Genomic DNA, 15088 nt, shown 5'->3' with positions numbered 1-15088 from the left:
GTAGAGCTGAAAATTGATAATGATTTTCTAGAACATGAAATCTGAGAAACCTACTGTGGTCTCGGAAAATGAGAATATGCAAATAGGCCTCTGTCAGATCTAAAGAGGCTAGGAATTCTCCTGGAGTCATCACCACTATGACAGATTGAACCGATTCCATGCAAAAGCACTGACCTTTGAAAGCTGCATTTACATAAGGTCCTGAATGGGTCTCCAATCATCAGAGCCTTTCTTTGGCACAATAAAATATATGGAGTATCTCCCTGGACCTGAGCCTTCAAGTGGCACATGTTCTATAGCCTGAATGTCTAATAACCTTCTCACAGTGGCTTGTACTTTGACCGCCTTTTTCAGGTACCCTGCGGGCGAGTCCACAAACCAATCCATCAGAGGCCGGGCAAATTCCAGCTTGTAGCTGGACCGAATGATGTCCAGAATCCAGTGGTTAGACAAAATCTGGAACCAGGCCTGCAGGGATGCTGAGAGCCTCCCCCCTCTATGAAGAGGGGCCTCCCTCCGCCTTGCGTCATTACGATTTCTTGGTAGATGGAGCAGCATAGGAAGCAGAGGCCTGGGTATGCCTGGATCCAGAAAATCTCTTCCTGTAGCCCTGGAAGAATCTCTGTGAAACCACGAAAATTAGAGCACCCTGAGCCTCTAGAGGTTCTGGGTCTACTATCAGGCAGGGTCTTGGGGTGATGATTCACTACACAATTCATAAGATCATCCTGGCCTTTACCAAATAATAGTTACTCCTTAAAAGGGAGTCTGGAAAGAGCAGCTTTAGAGGTGGAATCACCGGCCCACTGTCTGATCCACAGCATTCTACGAGCAGAAATTGAATAAGTTGACGCTTTCCCAGGACACGTATAATGTCATACAGGGTGCCATTTTTTATATTACCATCCACCAACCTCAGATAGCATTGTGTATAGCAGCTATAAAGTACATTAATATTAGTTCTTTTAGGGATTTTCAGATTACCACCCAAGTAGCATAACTTCGTGGTGGTGAAGATCCTCATTAATTCCGTCTTAGCATTTGTCTTATCATAATTATTTGCTTTAAATATGCAGCATAAATAGAATTTGATAACTTAGCTTATATGCAGTTTATCCCCTTGCTGACACGTTTCGCTTAAATTTTAAATTGTTGATACTTATTTTTAAAACTTTGGGTGCGTTAGCGTTTTTTGTGCATGCACGAAATTATCGCGCAGTACGCTTCTAGAATAATGCCAGCTCAATGCTGGCGTTAAGGTCTAGCGTGCGCTATTCCGCACGTTAAGGCCCTAACGCAGCTTAGTAAAAGGAGCCCTTTGTCTGGCATATCGCCTGTGTACCGTATTTTCACGCATATAACGCGCGCGTTATACGTGTTTTTACAAACCGTGCATACCCTTGCGCGGTATATGCGTGAGCGCGTTGTACAAAATATTTTTTACATAGTTCCCCTCCCCTGACGTCCGATTCACCCCCCCCGCAGGACCGCTCGCACACACCCGCACCCCCACCCCGAAGGACCGCCGACTCCCCGACACGATCGGGGCAAGAGGGAGCTCAAGCCCTCTTGCCCCCCCCGACTCCCCGACACGATCGGGGCAAAAAGGAGCCCAAGCCCTCTTGCCCCGCCGATTCCCCAACTCCCCGACAATATCGGGCCAGGAGGGAGCCCAAACCCTCCTGGCCACGGCGACCCCCTAACCCCACCCTGCACTACATTAAGGGCAGGAGGGATCCCAGGCCCTCCTGCCCTCGACGCAAACCCCCTCCCCCCAACGACCGCCCCCCCAGCCGACCCGCGACCCCCCTGGCCGACCCCCACGACACCCCCAACCCCCTTACCTTTCTGTAGTTGGCCGGACAGACGGGAGCCAAACCCGCCTGTCCGGCAGGCAGCCAACGACGGAATGAGGCCGGATTGGCCCATCCGTCCCAAAGCTCCGCCTACTGGTGGGGCCTAAGGCGCCTGGGCCAATCAGAATAGGCCCGGGAGCCTTAGGTCCCTCCTGGGGGCGGGGCCTGAGGCACATGGGCCCAACCCGACCTTCAGGGTGGGGGTGCGTGCGAGCGGTCCTTCGGGGTGGGGGTGCGAGCGGTCCTGCGGGGGGGGGGGGATGAATCGGACGTCAGGGGGGCATCAGGCTTTCAGGGTGGGGACAGGACTTCAAGGGGGAGAGGAGAGTCGGGGCGGGCGAAAGAAGAGTCGGGGTGGCCAGAGGAGAGTCAGGGCGGGCGGCTGGAGAGTCGGGCAGCATGCGCGGTATACGGGTGTGCGCGGTATACAAAAATTTCTGTACATAAATTTGTGTTTTCCGCGCGCTGTACCCGTGTGCGCGTTTTACACGGGTGCGCGTTATCTACGTGAAAATACGGTACTTTCAGCAAGCCCTACAGTTTTATGAATTGGTCTGTTCCCTCAGATCTGTGGGGAAACAGCAATTGACATTGCTCTCATTAACGAAAGTTTGTTACTCAAATATTGTAATAGTCCTTTGTCCTTAATTGGGCCTTTACTATGAAATAAATTACCTGGCAATTTGTGTCTTTGTTATCTATGCTTGAATTTAAGAAGTTATAAACAATCTATTTGTACAAGCATATGTCTGATGAGAATAATGGGGTATAGAGTTGTGATTCACAATTATTGTTTGGTATATATCTGTTTGTTAAATTGTGGATGTTTTTATTGTTACCCATTTAGTTAGTGAATGCATTATAAATGAGAAATAAACAAATGAACAGCTCAGCTAATAGGTAGAATACTTGCTTTGTTGTCCTGCAGCTTCCTGCATAGGACAGCTGGACCGCAAGAAGTCTCTGACCCAAGTCAATGCTCTGAAGGAGTCCAAGCTTCTCCCATGTGAAGTTTTTTTGCACTGCAGTCCCTGCACTGGCAGCTGCACTTGGCACTGCCCAATATCTTTGCATCCAGGCTGCCCAGCAAATCTATTGGCACTGCACAGTCCTCTCTACTGTGGCCAGACCCATACCAACTCAGCAAAACAGCTCACCAGATCCTAGTCTTCACTACAGACTTTGCTGTCAGCCTAATAAAGAACTTTTTTTAAGTTGCAGCTCCAGGCAAACACGAACTATTGACACTCACCATCAGCCTCACAGTTTGGGTGGGGGGAGAGGGAGGGAAGAAAAACTATGAATACCAAGCCTGGAGATCCAAACATACCAGGAAGCGGAGGCTCCGTGAAGTATTCTGTGCGGCCCCGGTCAAGGGCGATGCAGTGTTTTCCTCTGCTGCCCCCGGGTGTTTACTGTCTTGCCAGCTCCCTCCTCTGTCTTGCTGCAGCATTTATGCGGCCCCAGAAACATATTTTTCAGCCAATGCGGCCCAAGGACACCAAAAGGTTGGACACCCCTGACCTAAAGGCTACTGCCCTGGGAAACAGGTCGATAAGCGCTCAAACTTCAGACTAAGCCAAGCCTAGAGAACCTTAACCTTGCTAGACCAGAACAGTATGTACCATCATTTGCTGAAAGCAGAGAATAACTGGGATGCTGTCTAATGGGCACATTGACTTATAGGCAGTAAAACTGCAATATTGTGTTATCTGCCTCCATCTGCTAACAAGGTTATCATAAGCCCATTTGTCTGGACTTGTCTAGCAGGATGATAAAGAATGACTTCATTCACCGTAATCTGGATTCATTTATGAGCAGTTGTATAATCTTTGGAACCGGAGATCATTTACTGCAGTTGGGAAAAGCTGGAACTGGTTTTCCTGTGGATTGTCCTATTGGTTTTAGTCCATGCAGGTACCCATAAAGTAAAAGATCTAACTGCATTAGAAAAAGTGGAATTATTATACTATAATGTTCATTATTTAATGCCGTACTGCATACCTATATTAAACATTGTGGCATACAAACCTTCATGGAATAAGCACTGTAGACATGGCCAGAAGAACTGAAAGGCCCATCATTCCCTTCACAATTTAAAAGAACAAAGGGAAAGAGGGAAGAGAGACATAGATGGGCCTGTCACAACAGAGCAGTGTTCCAATGGTTTTATAAATAACCAGCATGGAGAAGTGGCATAATGATTAGAGCAGTGAGTTAATAACCAAGGGAGCCAGAGTTCAAATCCCTATCCTCCTACTGAAGCTCCTTGAAACCTTGGGCAGATAACTTTACCCTCCATTGCCTCAGATACAACTTAGATTGTAATCCATCTATGGCAGAGATGCCCTTTGTACCTGTATATAAATCTGCCCTGTGCTTGGATTTGGAAAAACAAGAGATCAAGTCTAACATACAAATCCAGACATGTCAGTGTTACAGTAGGAGGAGCTGGCTTTCAATGAATGTGGTCACACACAGACAGCATAACTGTTGCTGATTTGTGTTCCTCCAGTAATTACTTATTTCCATGGCTGTTTCTTTGGCTCCCGTGGCAATGAAGATGACATACAACTAGCATTCACTCACTCTCTTCTCTCAACTGTTTAATATAGGCACATCACCCTTCTGCCCTTAAATCCTCAACAAGTCTTATCCTGTAACAGAAACTGAAATGGTGCTTACCTGTAGCTCTGCCAGTTTGGTACGAATGCGTGAATATCCAGTGTGCAATTTGCCTTGATAGTGGTCAGTAAGATAGTCATCATCTTGAAAACAAAGGTATGCAGAACAGACCTCACAGACACGCAACTTTGGCACACGGAAAGGAAGGTTTGGCATGGCATTTTGATATTCTTCCTATTTAAAAAAAAAAAAAGGGCATGTTTCCTGCATGAAGGCAGTTAAGGTGAAATTTAGTCTTACCTGCTGATTTCCTTTTGAATATTACCAGACCAATTCAGACAAGTGAGTTTAAGCTCTCTGTCAGAAGATGGAGACAAATCCTGAATCTGTCTCCTTCCTCCCATAAAGTTGGCACAGGCGTAACTTCAGTCAGTATGGTCTAATAAAGCTCTAGAAAAACATATCCTTGACCATGATTTTTGAGCTACAGCCTCAGAAAAATCACAAGAAAAAAAAAAACAAAAAAACAACAAGTTAAAACCATCACAGGATTGAAAACCAAACTGGAAAGGCAAAGGAATAATGCTCAACGGAACACCCAGCTTTCACTCCCTCAAACAATATGTACATCCCAGGCCTAGACTTCTACTAACCCTTTCTAATTCAATGTCTTCTTTCTTGTGACAGAATGCTTCTGTATCAAGGCTTCTGGAAAGGCCCTGTACTGGTCTGGTAAGACTTAAGGAAAGGAAATTAGCAGGTAAGATTTAATTGCACCTTCCTTATCACCCTTACCAGATCAGGCCAAACAAAAAGGATGTACTCATGCTCAGAGTTTTGAAATAAATTCTTAGATTAATTCTTGCACAATATGTATATATTTTGATAAACATACAAAATAAAGAGATGTCTTGACCTGTGATGGCATAAATGTGTTTGTGTACATCAAACAGTAACCCATCTAGATCACTGGGTGGAAAGGGATATACATTTTAGAAACAAATAAAACGGCAGCCAAGTTTGTAGTTTGCATTAGCTTCTGAGGTCTTTTCCTCAATTATTACATAGCTTAGAAGATTACTTTGAAGTTTCTATATCTAAAGGCTTATCATTCACTAACTGTTCACTCTACTTGTAGGGATTGATGTACTCAAGATCCACCACTAACTATTGAGTGCAGGCAGAAGTCAAGATGGCACAGAGTATTTCTTCCCCCAAAAGAATCCTTTTCTTTCACCTGAACATCCAATCTATCATTTGGCGAAGGGATGCAGTAAGGCCCTGCCAATATCTGTGGATAACATCCTAAGTATTCTGCCCATGTAGAAGCCTGTGCTCAAGCAGAATGAGATCAGAACATAACTAACACAAGAAATTCCTTACAAATAAGAAGCAATGGCTTCTTTAATTCATCTAATGATCATAGTAACATACTAATATATAATAAATGTCGGCTGATAAAGATCTACACAGTCTATCCATTCTACCCAACAAGGTGGCCAGAGTTGAATTTGGTATAAGTTCCAGTTCTTCATGATTTAACACTGATATACTTAATCTCTGACTCTCTCTGACAATTTTGGGGTATAGACTGTAGTCATCTGCCCAGCACTGTTCCTACGTCCCATCTACTGGAGTAGCTGTCAAATCCCACTCAGTCTTGATGCTTTTCAGTTTTTGCCATAAAGTAGGACTTGAACCTGCAAACTGGTTCTATGTCTGGGTTCACAGACTACTTTAACCATTAGGTTATATCTTATAGCCTTGGATGCATCTTTAGGTTATATCTTATAGCCTTGGATGCATCTTTCTCCCTGTCTATTCATGGAAAGAAATTACACACCTTAAGGTAGTTCAGCAAAACATGCTTTACATTCAAGAGATGCAAGACCCCTCCCCTTTTTTCACAACAGAAGGAGGACAACCCTTGATTCAGGTGGGAAAGTGACAGAGCTCTGGCAGAAATGATAATACCAGCCAAGTTTGCTGTTTTCACAGGAAAAGATAAAGAATCTTTTCATGAAGCTTGCCTGCAGCTCTGAAAAGCGATGGACCAAACAAATCACCACCAAAGACTGTTTCCAAGGTTGCCTCGCTGACTGATTCAAACAACACCATAGACAAGGTCCAAAAGGACCAAATTAACATCCCAGTGTGGAATGATGGGGCAGTAATGGGAGTGTTCTTATGTTCTTTACCTGTTTAATGAATCTTCAATTCATCCGCATCCATGACTAGGAGCTTCCAATAATGCTCTCCTGAAAGTTAGACAGAGCCATCATCTGGACCTTTAAGGAATACAGATCATTGTTCAACTCCTGCAGAAGGTAAGATAGATAGTTCCTTACAATTTCCTGCATTGAGATGATGGCCCTCTATTGAAATCATCCTTCAAATGTCTTCCAGACCCTTGTATAAGCCAGAGAAGTTGAACATTCTTGGCCTAATGAGGCATAGATAAAAAACTGAAGAATATCCTTGCTTTCTTGGTCTGCACCTCTCAATAGGCAAGTCATAAGTGAGTATGAAACTCGATCTTCTAGAAGAACTGGTCCCCAACACAACGGACCCTTGCTAAAATCAAAGCAAATAGGATACTCCATCAGAATTCTGATGAGATCAACATACCAAGGATGTCTCAGCTATAATTATAATAATCAACCCTCACAATTCATCACCTTCTAAATCAAAAATACTGAAGATAATCAGTGGGCCACAAAAGAGAAAGGGTGTCTTTGCCCAGAGTACCTGTCTTCCCTTCTGCCTTAATTTATTTATCATTCATTAATTGTTATACCGCTAAAACTGACACACAGGACTAAGCAATTTACAATCTAAAATAGAAACAAGGAAAATAACCATTGGTATACAGGAAAGAATCTCATTCATGAAAGGACAATAAGCAAGCATCTTCAGGGAGAGAGAGAGGATCACTCAGCGACAGTCCAGGACCCAGTTAAGAGGAAAAAGTGTGTTCAAAGAGCTAGGTTTTTAAACAGCCCTTAAACTTTTTGATGTGTCCCTTAGCACACAAGTCCAGAGGATGGATACTACAAATAACAACGCACAGTCACAAGTTGATTCAGTTGATCCATGCAAGGCCCAGGTATAACCATCCAGTAATTGTTTAGGGAATAAGATATTGTCAGAGAGGAGAGGTAATCTGGGGATCCTTGACAAAAAGTATTGAAAGCAAGGAAAAGTGGTTTGTATTGGATTTTTGGTAGGCATCTGGAAGCCAATGATAGTGTTTTAATAAAGGCGTAACATGATTTTTGGAATAGGAATGAGTTAAGAGGTGTATAGCTATAAAGTCTGAACTCTCTTAACAGATTCATTGGCACTGAGAAGCACTATGTTACAATAATCAATTCTTGTTATCAACAGGACTAGAATTAATGATGAAAAAAATTCTGTTACAAAATGGGTGAATGGCACAAAATTTCTGTAATATAAAGAAGACAGTCCTACAAAGGGAAGAGACATGCAGGGCAAATGATAACTTAGATTTCTTATGACTAGCCATCAAATCCATTTAGGGCTTTCCCCCACTTTTGAACTACTCTTGCAAAGACCTTGTCTTCCAGTTTCCAATCTCCTATGTCCAGACACTGTCAACTGAGAAAGGTTGGCTTGCACACTGTCCACCTTTGATGTGTGAATTGCCAAAAGGACTGACAAATGCGTCTCAACCTTCTTAAGAAGCATGGTTGCTTCCTGGGCTACCAAAGAACTGCTAGTACTCTTGCTTGTTCACTCAAGCTACCACTCTCATGTTGTCAGACAGAATCCATATCGTTTTTCCTTGAATCCTAAGTTTTTACCACACTGGAGCTCTCTGGATTTAAGACAATTTATACGCCACTTTTCCTCCATCTGGGGACCATCTGCCTCTGGCAATGAGTCCCACTGCCACTGAGTCTGGCATCCGAAGTGAGAAACATCCATTCCAGTGTTCATCAATTCAGACTGACTGCTAGAGGCAAGGACAGCGAAATGTCCAATCTCTGCATCCGAGGTGACCAGTCAGAGAGGAGTACTCTAAGCAGCTGCATATTGGCATGCACCCATGGAATCACATCCAGTGCAGAGATCATAATGCCCAACACCTGCAAGCACTGCCCTGCTTCCAACCTTTTCCAAGGAAGCAGTTCCTGGATCTAAATGTGCAACTTGGCAACCCTCTGATTTATCATATGAGCTTTGCTTTTCCAGGTAACAAACTACACATCTAAATATTTGATTTGCTGCACCAGATTCAGCTGGCTCTTTACTTCACCACCCAACCTAAGGACTTCAGGGTGCTTACTAATGTGGCGACTATGGTAAGGTTTTTGCTATAAGACATAGCCTAGGATTAATTACTGTAGTTGTCAGGGTACAAGTGTACTAACACAGTGGTTCTCAACCCTGTCCTGGAGGACCACTTGGCCAATCGGGTTTTCAGGATAGCTCTAATGAATATGCATGAGAGAGATTTGCATATAATGGAGGTGACAGGCATGCAAATCTGTACCATGCATATTCATTAGGGCTATCCTGAAAACCCGATTGGCCTGGTGGTCCTCTAGGACAGGGTTAGGAACCACTGTACTAACACACCCTTCTGCACAGATGGGTTGCTACAAACACCATCACCTCAGAGAAGGTTGTGGGTGAAATTGTCAAGCAAAACAGCAAAGCCTGAAAATGAAAATGAGCACCCAACATTGCAAATTACAGAAAATACTGATGTGTGTATTGAACCTTGATAAGATCCAGGGAAATAAGAAATTCCTTGATAAGAAATGCCTTGATATGAAATAAGAAATGCCTTGATAAGATCCAGGGAGATAAATTCCTCCTACTGAACTGCTATATTGATGGATACCATGTTTCCATTCTAAAAATGGGCCTTACGAATGCTCACTTACTTACCCAAGATTGAGAATAGATCTGAATGTGCCATCTATTTTGGCATCATGAGAAAAACAGAGAATATCTATCACATTACACTCTTCTGGTGGAACCTGGACCACTATACTGAACTGAAGCAGCCCATCCAGAGACTTATGGTAACCTTCTGTGAGGAGAATCTCCTGAAATCCCAAAGCTCTCCGGAGCACAGGTCTCGTGAATAATCTCCTGAACCCAATCGTCAAAAGTGATCTGGCCCACTCTTTTAAAAAACTGGTAAGCCCCCCCCCCCAACCACTGCAGAAGTTCAGTGTCAAGTTGCCTACCCTTCACTGGACAGATTTGGACCCAACAGAGATTCCAGTGGCACCTTCCCTTGTATCTCTTTGTTTCCAAGAAATGAAGTACTTCAACCACCATTCTCATTCCACTGGTTATATTCTGATCTGGCAGAGCAGAATCTCCAAAGGTCTTTCCCCCTGCTCCTGAAGGCTCACAATTTTCAGGAGCCCCAGCGTCAGAGCTCCTGTCGGAGGTTAATGATTCAGAGTAGTTTTTGTGAGAGTTATCTCACTCCTTGTGCAGCAGAGGCATCTTCAGCATGGGTCCAGGAAACATCCTGTTTCCACTCTGAATAGAAACACTAGCCCCCTTGCCCCATCTGGTCTGAACTCTGCTGTATAGAACAAAGCATCATCAAAATAAATCTGGAAGAAAATCCATTCTTTCTGTAGCAATTTCTCAAGGGTAGCAGAGACACTAGGCCTTCTCCCCAACCTGCTCTCTCTCCATGTGGTTGAGAATCAAAAATTCAGTTTCTAGGGCCTTCACACATTCCGCTCACCAAGCTCTTGCTCCAGCCAAGTGCCTTACAAAACACGTGAAGTCAAATTCAGTCCTTGCTAGTGGCAGCTGCATCTTTCAGACACTGGAATTGAATAACGCTTTTCTTAAACGCAATCCATTTTTGTCAGTTTTGAAATATGTGATTAACTTTGTTCATCAAGGCAAGATTCATTTACTGTAGTATAATGCATGAATTTTGGCATGGGAATAAACTACAAATCTTGCCTTGATGAACAAAATTAATTGCAAAGCTCAAAACTGACATAAAAATGAACTTGAGTTTTGAAAAATCCTATCCCCCTCATGATGCTCCAGTGCACCAAGTCACACTCTGATCAGGAGCTACACTCCACTTACCCATCCCAGAGCCAAAGTTGGAAAGTCTCTTACTGTCTCAGAGGTTTTCTGATCAAAACTCTAGAGCTAAAACACAGAACTCTAACCCTACCACCCCAAACAGAACTCTAACCCCACCACCACCAAACTGAAGATGACCACAGCCAATTCAAGGGCACAGAACCCCAGTCAATCCATCCAAAGAGATTGCTCTGGGGAGTGGGGGACTAGGAAAACAGCCCCTCCTGACTAGGAAAAGATCCCCCTAGCTTCAATCCCTGCTCTGATGTGGAAAGTAGAGCAAACACCTTCAGAACCTTTGGCTTACTTATGTGGTCCACTGTACCAGATCAGATCAGACAACTGCATCCACCTGCTAGAAAGAGAAATACTGACTGAAGCTTTGCCTGCATCAACTTTATAGGAGGAAGGGAGAAGCTTCAGAGTTTTTCTCTGTCTCTATGTACTGGCAGGGGAACATCCACTTGTCTGGACTGAGCTGGTAAGGACAATAAGGAAGTAGATCTTAGTGATTACTTACATCACCACTTATTAAAAACAAGAACAAAGCAGACCCCTCACAGATCACTAGAACCCTCATGCCGTCACTGTAAAAAACCAAACATGGAATCACAAAGTACCAGATGTACAGCGTGAAAAACCAACAAGGAGCACCAGAAAAGGAATAATGTCATTTATACATACATATGAATAAACCACTAAATCCCACATAGCATTCAATGTCATCAATGAAACTATTTTTTTTTTTTTTTAAATCAAAATTAAATTAAAATCACTGCATTACATTTTTAAGAATATAAAATAAAAAGAGATTAGGTTCTCTCCTTAATATCTTTTCCAGTAGATAGACAGGGATGGTATGCTGAACCATACATAGGGTTGTCCATGCCTGCTCACAAGCATTCTACAGAAGATGTCAATCACAGCTTTACAGCTCCGCCGCTCCCTGATCTCTGCTGACCCCTTTAGTTCGTACCAAATCCAGCAACAGCCCTACAGACGAAGATAGGAGAAGGAGGGGTATGGGAAATTTCCCAACACCACTCTGATTTGCTCAGCATTTTAAGACAATCACTGCCCAAACAGTAATGTAGTGAAAACATTAACAATGAATGTAAGAAAAATACATATTAAACAAGAGCAAAATAGTCTGAATATTTATGGAGCTCAACCATTCTTCCCTTTTAATTATATATATATATATATATATATATATATATATATATATATATATAGATTCTTCATAATCCCATAGTCTGTTTGACAGGAAAAATCTTAGCTGTGTAGCTGACCACTAAGCTTGAGGCAGAAAGCAGACATATCAGATAATTACTGGACAGGGGGTTCAGCATATCATCCCTATCTGCTGGAAAAAATATTATCAAGATAAGAACCTAATCTCTTTTTCCAGTGCAATAGGGATGGAATGCTCAACCATAGGGTCATACCTAAGTAGTCCCCAAACTCTAGGGTGGGATAGGGTGCTTGTAGTACTGAAGACAAGAAAACAGCATCCTCCTGTACTGCTATATCCACCTGTAGAATTTGGTGAAGATTTAAAGGGAGGGCCAGGCTGCTGATCTACAAATCTCTCAGGAGGCACCCAAATCCACCCAAGAGGAGGCCACTCTTCTTGTTGAATGCACTTTCAACGAGATAGGCAGTTATTTGCCGCAACAGATGTATGCAGAAGATATACTACTCTATGAATCCATCTAGAGATGGTGGCCTTGAAGTGGGTCTGTCTTGTCTTGACTGGTTAACATGAAAAGATGATCTGAGAGACAAAACTCATTAGTCACTTCCAGGTAACGTAACAGGACTCTTCTGATGTCTAAAACCTTTAAGGTCTTGTCTTTCTTCTTGGATCCTGTGGGGTGAAATGCTGGCAACATGAAATGCCAAAACAACCTTCAGTAAGAAGGAGGAAACCATAGGCAAGGTTGTTCCTGCGATCTTGAGGAACAGCTGTCTACATGACAGTGCCTGAAATTCTGAAACTCTCTCGGCAGATGTAATTGTCACCAAGAAGACTGCTTTCACCAATAGATTCATAAGGGAGGCTTCCTGTAAAGGCTCATACATTCTAGGATGGAAATGAGTCTTGAATCGGTGACCTTAGTCTCAAGTCACCATTCAAGAACCTGACTACGTCAAGATGGGCTGCTAATGAAGCTCTCTTCTCTCAGCTCCGGAAACAGAAGAGTCCTGCCACTTGAACTCTAAGGGATGCCACTGCCATTCCCTTGTCAAGGCCCTCCTGTAGGAATGCCAGTATTGATGATGTGGGAACATTGCCTGGCTCTAACTTTTCTATGTGGTACCAGCACTGAAATGTCTCCCATGCTCTAGCATACACTGAAACCATCGTTGGCTTTTTGGCTCTTTGTAGAGTAGCAGTGACCATTTCTGAGTATCCTTTTTGGACTAGCGCTGTGCACTCAAGAGCCATGTCGTAAGACCAAAGCGTCCCAGATCAGTCGCTGTAAAAGTAATTCTGGATGCACTTTGAGCTTGAGCCTCTGCTCCTTTTGTAGTCAGACAAGATCCTAATACCAAGGGCGCCTGGGACAATCTGGTGCTACAAGCACTACTGGTTCCTGGGTGATGAGCTATCCAGCGGATCACCCGGCCTATCATGGTCCAAGGGGGAAACAAGTACAGTAGTTCAGTCTCTGGCCATGGTTGAACTAGGGAGTCTAGCCCTGCACTTCCAGGCTTGTGTCTGTGACTTAAGAACTGATCCACCTTCTTTTCTTTTCAGTTGTCATGAGGCTGACTGTTGGGCAATCCCATCTTCTCACAATTGCCTGGAATGTTTTCAGAGACAACATCCACTCTCCTGAGTCTAATGTCTATCTGCTGAGATACCCTGCTTGAACACTGTCCACTCTGGTCACGTGCTCTGCAGAGATCGCCTGAAGTTGTATTTCTGTCCAGCAGAACAATACCTTTGCCTCCTGTTGGAGCACAGCACTCCTGGTGCCTCCCTGTCTGTTGACATAAGTCACTGCCATGACACTGACAAAGAAGACTCTGACTGCTTTGCCTTACAGAAAAGACTGCAGTTGGAGCAGCGCCATTCAAATTGCTTAGAGTTCCAGCCTGTTGATAGAACACTTCTGCTGAGATGGAGCTCATTGGTGAGTGTTGCAATGAATCCCCAGCCGACAAGCTGGCATCCATTGTCAAGGTGACTCAGTAATTGATTTGAAGCAGAATCCCCTGTGCCAGAGACTGTGAATAGAGCTACCAGATCATACTGCGCTTGGCTGCCGCCGTCCAGGGGAACAGAACTTACTGCGAATCTCTCTGAGGCAACCAGCGAGTTAGCAAGGCATCCTAGAGGGGGATCTTATGTGCCTTTGCCCAGGGCACCACCTCTATCATGGCCGCTATTGACACAAGGACTAGAAGGTAATGCCACGCAATAGGTTCTGGCTTGGTCAACAGGTCTGTAACCTGACCATGAAGCTTCTGTTTGCGTACTTCAGGAAGACTTGGACTTCTGCCATGTTGAATAAGACTCCCAGATATACTAGGGAGTGTGTCAGAACCAGGTGGCTCTTTCGGAAGTTCACAATCCATCCCAGTCTCTGCAGCATCTCCACAACTGCCGCTACTGCGCTTTCTCCTTCCAGTCAGGATAGCACTCTGATCAGCCAATTATCCAAATATAGGTGCACCTGCCAACCCTGCTCTGTGGAGATGAGCTACCACCACTATAACCTTAGTGAACATTCTTGTGTTCCGGGAAAATCAGTATGTGAAGGTAACAACCATCACATCTTAAGGTGGCCTCCTTACTAAACTACTGCGATGACGGACTGAATGGTCTCCATTTGAAACCGAGCTACCCTCAGAGTCACATTAACATGTTTGAGATCCAAGATGGGCCTCTACTCCTCTGAGCCTTTCTTTGGCACCTTCTTCCTTGGGGAAGAACAAATGCCTTTTCTTGGTCTGTGAAGCATTTACACCCTTATGCTGCACAGAGCTACTGTCCCGGGGTTCCTGAAGGTGTTTCAATCTCCTTGACAGAACTGTCTGCCATTCTCCAGCCCTAGAGACCTATGAAGGGGCTAAGTCTGAAACTCCTGTCCCTCCACCAATGCCACGCAAGCATGGTGCAAAGGAGCTTTTCAGCTGCCCATCCAGCACAAATAAGGCATGATATATGAATAGTAGGGTCTGAGGACTCCATCCCTACCAATTTTGAGGAAATACGAGGTGTTTTAAAAAAAATTTGAAAATGTAAGAAAAAATAAAAAAATTAAAAAATCATGAAATCCAAGATGGTCACCGTTACTCAGTGCCCAAAAATGGCTTTAAAACACTTCAGGGTTGATCAGAAGCTAAATTAAAAAAAAAAAAAAAGATTGTAGAGTGTAGGGGAGGGTAACAATCAAAACACAGATTATCAGACCCCTCCCATTGATTTTCCCATAGGCTGTCACAGCCTGTACTCACAGACCATGTACTGGAGTAAAGGTGCTTCAATGAAAGAA

At 43.8% G+C, this 15088-nt stretch overlaps 1 protein-coding gene across 2 annotated transcripts in view; it reads right to left on the bottom strand.

The window, feature by feature from the left end:
- LOC117369344 (serine/arginine repetitive matrix protein 1-like) overlaps nucleotides 1–15088 on the bottom strand; it is a 137529-nt gene that overhangs the window by 50341 nt on the left and 72100 nt on the right. The window contains exon 6 of one of the 2 annotated variants that reach the window (XM_033963807.1): nucleotides 4542–4715. The exons of the other annotated variant lie outside the window; for it this stretch is intronic. Within the exon in view, the coding sequence (XP_033819698.1) occupies nucleotides 4542–4715 (174 nt within the window). The remainder of the gene's footprint in view (nucleotides 1–4541; nucleotides 4716–15088) is intronic. 2 annotated transcript variants of the gene reach the window in all.

The sequence above is a fragment of the Geotrypetes seraphini genome, chromosome 11 (genome assembly GCF_902459505.1).
Source record: "Geotrypetes seraphini chromosome 11, aGeoSer1.1, whole genome shotgun sequence".
Taxonomy (NCBI): domain Eukaryota; kingdom Metazoa; phylum Chordata; class Amphibia; order Gymnophiona; family Dermophiidae; genus Geotrypetes; species Geotrypetes seraphini.
This window is presented reverse-complemented; position numbering and strand designations above follow the sequence as displayed.